Below are 7,797 nucleotides of genomic sequence, written 5' to 3'. Positions count from 1 at the left end.
TAAAGAACATTCAAGTGACCAAGGGCACATTCATAGACACCTAAGTGCCCCTCGGTGCAGCTTCATATCACTTAAATATTCCGCAGCATATTCTCAGACCATTCAAGTGGCCAGCAGCTCATTCTCAGATCACTTAAGTGATCCACAACATATGTCCAGATCACTCAAGTGGCCTGAGGAACATTTTCACTCCAATATAGTGAACATGTTCAGCAAAATGCAGAATATAGAATGAACCAAGCACGTCCAGGCTCTATCGCTATTGCAATTTAAGCACAGTGATCATAAGACCGGGGACGCACCGGGAAAACCTACTGCTGTTTCAGCCAAGCGGAGCCACCCCAAGAAAATCCAACCCCCCAGGGAGCCAACTCTCTCGTCACCCTGCCTCCCTCACATTCCCAACCCACAAATAGCCCTGCATCTCCGCCCAGCACCACCAGGACGTTTGCGCCCCTAACCCCAACTAAACATCCTCAGCCCCAACAGCCGCCACCCGACAACCCAAAAACCCACATCACTCCCCACGACCGAATTCTCCCGCCCCCAGAACCATCCCGCCCCTTCCGGGGCTTTATTGTAAGTCAAAACAATAAATAGTTACACACAAAACATATTTGCAGACATCTGGATGCTTCACAACACTGGCATTTACGGCGCATCCGTTTCGTTATAGTGTCAGTTCTCAACAGTCAGCAAAATGCACCACCCAGTGCCGTCTTAAGGCATGGGCCCACCCGGGCACGGCCCGGGGGCCTCAAGAGAAAAAGGGGGCCTCACAAAAATTGGATCTGGTTAAGATTTTCGAAAATTTGCCTCGTAGGGCCTCAGAAAAATCATTTGGCCCGGGGGCCCACGATGCTCTTAAGACGGCCCTGGCACCACCACCACCAAACCAGAACATGGCTCCCACTCTGTCCCAAGATAGGGATATAAGCGGTTAACGGAGCCGCGCTGAAGAAAAAGAAAAGGGGGGGGGGATCTAAAAATACTAATAATGATAAAAAAAAAGAATAAAAAAAACATAACAAAAAATAAAATAAAACAAACAAAACTGCACCAATTCTTGCAGACAAACACGCAAAGACACCCGCCACACCAGCGAGGAACCAAGTAAAAAAAAAACAACAAAAAACACACACACAGCAATGGGAATACAGCATTATAAGGACCCACATGGATCAACACAGAATTAAACATACATAGCAGAAATCAGTGGAAATCACGATGAACATCACTGTCCAATAGAGAAAAGACACTGCAACGGATACACAACATTATAAGGATCCATATGGAGATCACCACAGAATTAAACATATATGTAATAGAAATCAGTGGAAATCACAAGCATCACTGTCCAATAGAGAAAAGATAATGCAATGGATATACAACATTATAAGTATCCGCATGGATCGCAACAAAATCAAACATATATATATATACAGTCAAACCTCGTTAGTACGTCACCCGGTTAACACATCACTCCGCTTACCGGATCACTTTTTGGATGTCCCAATTGTCCTCAGGCAGGAATTGGCAAGCTATGGCTTACTCCGTTTAACGAGTCACTTCACTTACTAAGTCATATTTTTGCTCTCCCAAGAGTGACTCATTAACGAGGTTTGACTTTATATATATATATATCACAGAAATCAGTGGAAATCAAGATGAACATCACTGTTCAGTAGAAAAGGCATTGCAACGAATATATACATTATAAGGGTCCTTATGGTTCATAGTCAGAATCGGTGCACGAGTCACTTTCGTTATGCACTTCTTGTTGAGCTCTTGGCACTATTATTTTGTCCTGATTGTCATTGATGAATTTCATCAGGGTACATAGCTTGTCTCCGATTGCTTTGTTATTGAGGATAGATTTTTTCCAAGCTATGATATCTTCTGTTGGGCTATGCAGGTGAACTCGTTCAGTTACTGGGCACTCTATGACGAGGTGTAACACGTTGCCAACTTCCCCACATTGACATTTCTCAGACCTTCGGTGGAATCTACGTAGATATGTGGGGAACGGACCATGTTCAGAGAACAACTGCACCTCCTCTTTGGTCCATTTAAGATTTTTAAATTTCACTATGGGGATCACTTCGAAGATCTTTCTTCCAGTCTTTGTGCGGTAGATCCATCTATTCTGCCACTGATTCAGAAGTTCCTTCTCCAATTCTTTCATTGCCCATGATTTAGGAAGGAATATCGAGAAGTCACTATCGATTCTTTTAGTGGCTAGGCAATCAGCCAACTCATTGCCTACGTTCCCGGTATGTGCCTGAACCCAACGTAAGTGGACATGAGAATTATTGCACAAAATGTTCCTTATTTGTCTTGCCATTGCATGTTCAGATAAAGGGTTCTTTATTGCCATAATTGATGACATCGAATCAGAATAGATGAATGTGGTAGTAGTGTTGTATTCCAGAGCCTTATTGCTAGCCATCAGCAAGGCAAAGAGCTCCGCCTGGAACACCGAATTATTTTCATTCAACTTGCAAGACCATCTGTAGAGGACTTTGTTGTGTTGAACGACGACGAATGCTGCTGCTACTCCAACTTCCATCTTTGAACCATCTGTGAAAATTTGAAAATCTTGTCATTTAGTGTGACAGGAAGTATTTCTAATTGCAATTTGGCGATCAAGTGGCCAAATCGCCAGATGCAGTGACCAACCCGTGATCTTTTGTTGGATTTGCTGTGGGAATAAGGTAACATTATCATTTAATTTCACCGGCGATTTATTTCGCAGCAGCAAACTGGCCTTGGCTTCAAATTCTACAACTATAAAAAAAAAGTTTGTTTCAGGTTAACTTTGCAGTGGAGAGAAAGGTAGAGAGTGTATTCCTTCGCCGCAAAATATAGTTCCCATACATCGGAGGTTTCTGATGACCATTTATATAGAATATTTCAAATTTTTTTATGATTTTGAAAAAGATACTGAAAAAATACCGTTTTGAACCAATGTATATTCGTTTAAAATTTTTAAATTAGAAAAATATTGGTTACCATTATCAAATATCCATGGCGAGCTCATGAACATTTTGGCGCGATTTCCAAGAAATTTTCCCCGCTAATCTTACTATCGTGCTTTTTTTTTTTTTTTTTATTGCTCAGAGAGAGAGAGAGTTATATATATATATTATATCGTCATTTTGTTGAATTTTTTCCGATACAGTTTTTCATTCAGTTTTGCATGTAGTTATAGGCCTACACACCCAGACGAATATTCAATCAGGTTTTTTTTTCTCGCGAAAATAACCTCCAACGAATTCAGATATTCACTCACAGATTACAGGAAGTGTCCCTCTTTCACGACAGCGCCGATACCGTTGTGAGAGGCTCTCTTTATGGGGGTAGGTTACGGTTCCAGACCCCCCTCCCTTTTTTTATATCTATTTCTTGCCGTGTTCATAGGATAGGGGTGGTTTCTGAATTCCAATAGCCGATAGCGGAGGATGTTGACATAAGTAATGTCTCTTTTGCACGCACACCAACTTCCTCCCCCACAGCAGAGGCTGCTCCTATATATTCTAGGAACCTTGGTTCCTCCAGATGACCCTTCAGTGTCTCTCCAGATAAATATAAATAAGCAAGAGAGAGAGAGAGACCCACAATGGTTTAGGCCAATTGCAGTGTATTTTTTCCTTCTGTGACAGTTGTATCTTGCTTTTCACCAGAGATAGACAAGCTAAAACGTTCTCCGTTCTTTTTGGCAATAATGCATAAAGCACGTTATTGAAAAAGAAGAGGAATTTTGAATTACAGGTGGCCTGATGGAACACATGTTGGAGCAACAACAATTAATAAGTAATAGAGAATCAGATAGTTCTACAACGTCCAGTGAGGATTCCATAGAATGGGAATCCGCGAAAAATGACTAAAACTGTAGTGATAATAAGTGGCATCGACGTATATGCGTTCGGGTGGATGAGCGATGGAAATTTCGGCAAGAAAAGTGAGTAAAAGAATTCAAAATTTTGCCTTATCATTTTTATTCAAACGTGAAAACCGAGTTAATAGGAGTTACTAAGATACTTTTCAATAAAAAAAAAATGATTTCAAAAACCGCAACTTTGATTTCTGAAAGTATCGACAATAATTTTTTTTTTTCATTAGCTAATTTTTTGTTACTAACTGACTGCAATTTTTTCTACAAGCATTACGTTATACGAAAAAAAATATTTTTTTTCTGCGAGGTTGGCGAGAATCAGCCATACCTTACCGAGGCCGCGCATCGATACATAGGTTAAGAGGCTTTCGTTGTCATAGCAACGAGTGATGCGGTTCCCTCGTAGCTTCCTCTTCACTGCAAATTTAACCTGAAACGGACTATAGGCTCAATGGAGGAAGACCTGTTATGACCTGAAGTGCTGATGTCGGTGTGGTCTACTATGCTCTAGAAATGTAGAGCAGGTAACCTCGTTGCAGAGAGTCCAGGCGTCTGAGGATTTTTTCTTATGCAGCTGTTATATGGGGCACTAAGATCTGCCCCATATAACAGCTGCATAGCAAACGATCCTTTGAGCCACCGTTATGTAAAGTGTTCTTCTCATTGGGGAACTGATTCCCCAATTCTTACCGTCTGATGTCCAGAAGGCTGGAAGAAGTTGATTAGTCCTCTTGGTCATTTCCCCAATGTGAGCGTGCCAGTTTAATTTATCATCGAAGAATAAGCCAAGTATCTTGATTACTTCTAATCTCTTAATGAAAGACTCTCCTATCTTTATAGATGGAGGACGTTTTGGTGAAATCCAGGGAAAGTTTGTTTTTTCCGATGCTATTTTCAAGCCATTCTGCAATGAAATTCAGGATTCTCGTCGCCAGTTTTCCAACACCCTCAACTGTAGGGCCCGAAACAATAACGGTTATATCATCAGCATATGCCTGGACCCTCACATTCTTGGGCCATTCTAGGCGCAGGAGACCATTGATGACGATGTTCCACATAAGTGGTCCAGAACATGATCCCTGGGGGCAGTCCCTGATCAGGGTTTTAGAGACCAGGCCCTCAGGTGAATCAATAGAGACTGTTCTGTTAACCAGAAGATGGCTAGTGATATTGCTTAGTTGACTAGGTATGGGAAGGCCATGCAGCTTCTTCATCAATAGGTCATGTCTGATGGCATCAAATACGCCCTGAATATCGATGGTGATGATTGCTATGTAGTGTTTTTTAGCTTTTTGCCTACCTATTTCATTTCTGATCTCGATTAATGCATTTTCCGTGGAGTGACCATGTCTGAATCCATATTGTAGTGGACTGAAATAGTTCTTTCGATCCAAATAGAAGATTATTCGCTGACAGATTATTCAGCAAAATGCAGCAAATTTAAAAGAAAACTCGAGTAACTTTGGGCGCTGTTGCGAATCACTTAAGTGTTCACATTTCCAGATCAATTAAATGACCAACGACACGTTTTCCAACCAATGAAGTGGCCCGCAACTCTCCAAAAGAATCTCCACCCTGGCCGTGGAAAGTGTTCTAAAACTGAATATGCAGCTTTAACGACTCATTCGTGAGGCTCCGCAGGTGCGAATGGAGAAGAGAACTTCGGTTTTATTAAAGGGTTCGCATACCATTTAACACGGGGGAAAAAACTATGCTCTAGTTAAAATATCATTAAAAATACTATTCAACCATTCATTTATTAGAATTTTTCACATACTTCTGATTAAATATGCTATCCTATGCCAATATAAAATTTTGCATGTCTCTGACATTTATTTTATCATGTGTATATATTGTTTATAATTTTTTTGATTGCGTTTTTAATTGGGTTGCTGTATTTTTGAAATATATGATATCCATATTTGTTATGGGCATATTTTTCTCAGCCACCTCGTTGGGCATTTTGCCTGTTGTGGCGTTGTATTTGTATTTGTATATAATTTTTGTGAAAAGTTCATAAAAAATAAAAAAAAATCATTAAAAACATCTTTCGTGCATGACAAAATTACGACATTAATGCAACCACACGATATTGAAATTAAATTGAAGAAAATGGTTCATTTCATAAAATGAAATAAGAGATTGAAATTTCATTGACTCATTCTTATTTAAAATTTCAAAAATTCAAAAAATATTTTTTTTATAAATCAAATATTTATGTATGGATCAGAAATATTTTAGTTCATTTTAATCATTGTATCAATGTAAATGCCGAACATTATATATCAAAAAATCAAATCAATAATGTTAATATTATACCAAAAAATCGAAGTCTTTTTATCAGCCTATATATATATATATACGTATATATATATATATAGGCTGATAAAAAAGACTTCGATTTTTTGATGCTTTAAGGCAGAGGTCTTCAACCTCTTTCCAGTCACGAGCACTGCCTGCACCCACAATCAAAAGAAGAGCACCCTTACGGCAAGTTTGACATGCGAATGTTTGAAATGACGATGATTTCAATCCTTGAGAACGCAATTCTTCCAAGTTGCTTAATTGGAACGTTGATCTAGTGCACGGGAGCACGAAATCGGGCATGAGAATTCTGGGTATTTATCTCATGAATAGAATAGATAGCTAGATTGATTGACAGAATCGCTCACAACCCCGGACTCATGCAAAACAACTTACTTCCGTTACCTCAAAAGAGGCAGGGTTCTGTCAGAAAAATTAGCAAATATTAATAGTATTGGTATAGTAGTAATTTCGATGCTATTTGAAGGGTAGGAACTCAGAATTTCTGTTTTAGAAATTCATTGTAAACCACCCTTTAAGCCATAGCCGCAGACCAAATGTGGCCCTCAAGGTTATCTGATGTGGCTCGCCCCCCCTCAAACCTAATTTTGTAAAAATGAACTAAGCGGCACATTTAAAAATCGCTTAAATGACCCGTGGCACAATTCCAGAGCATTTAAGTGGCCCATTGCACATTTTCAGACGACTGAAGTTGGACTCAAAGATAACTTTCACATTCAAAGATGACTTAAGTAACCCACGGCATAGTTCCGGAACACTCAAACGAAGTATATAATTTCTATGGCAGAGCCCTGTTTGATTCGAAGAGCCCTTTTTTGTACATAATTTTTATGGCAGAACTTTGTAGGCCTCTATTTTTTACTTATCTATCAACCCGTTGAGAACCGCTGCCTTACAACGTGAATGACATATCTGAGTGCTACACTCGCCCGTTATACATAGCGCCGAGCTCAAAAGAGCCCTATCCTCCTTCGTCTTCGAATAAAAATGATAGAAATTAGAAAATTATATTCCAAAACCAATGTTGATATATTATATACTGAACATCAGAAAAATGATTCGTTTGTCAGTAGCGCCATCTATCAGTGAATTGTCGCAATATACGCATGTAAATGCATTTTTCTAAAATTATTTCCCTTATACATGAAACGTTAATTATAATCAATTATACGAAATATTTTACATAAATCAATTTTCTTTTTCATTTTATTGCGCTCCGTGTCCGAATTCTAGAGTTCCTTTTGTATATTTGCATTTGCCCAGAAATATTAACATGTCTGGTATTCATGTCCATGTGTACATTGTTTGAGTGAGTTTTCTCTTGTTCTGGTACTCGAATTCTTTTTTACAATCATGCAAAATACATGCTTTTGCCATAAATATTTCTGTTTTTCTTTTCCTTATAGCCAGGATTCTGTTGGAAATATATGCCTGAAAGCATTTAGGATATTCGATTTTCATGCTCAAGTTGCGTCAAGTTACGAAGTAATAATTCACATAAGGTTGAAGACAAGGTAATTTCAACAAACAGTCAGAACAAGGTTATAAGGGCACCTTGGTTGTAACGTCAATAATTG

The 7,797-nt window shown here is 39.1% G+C and overlaps 1 protein-coding gene across 1 annotated transcript; it reads right to left on the bottom strand.

Annotated features, from left to right (window-relative positions):
- Window positions 1-1,726: 1,726 nt before the first annotated feature.
- LOC149087606 (uncharacterized) lies at window positions 1,727-2,569 on the bottom strand. Its single transcript, XM_089231922.1, has one exon. The coding sequence runs from the start codon at window positions 2,567-2,569 to the stop codon at window positions 1,727-1,729; it is 843 nt and encodes a 280-aa protein (XP_089088048.1).
- Window positions 2,570-7,797: the final 5,228 nt, after the last annotated feature.

This window comes from Pholcus phalangioides, unplaced genomic scaffold (genome assembly GCF_987345545.1).
Source record: "Pholcus phalangioides strain wild (caught in Gottingen) unplaced genomic scaffold, Ppha-v1.0 ptg000004l_1, whole genome shotgun sequence".
NCBI lineage: Eukaryota > Metazoa > Arthropoda > Arachnida > Araneae > Pholcidae > Pholcus > Pholcus phalangioides.
This window is presented reverse-complemented; position numbering and strand designations above follow the sequence as displayed.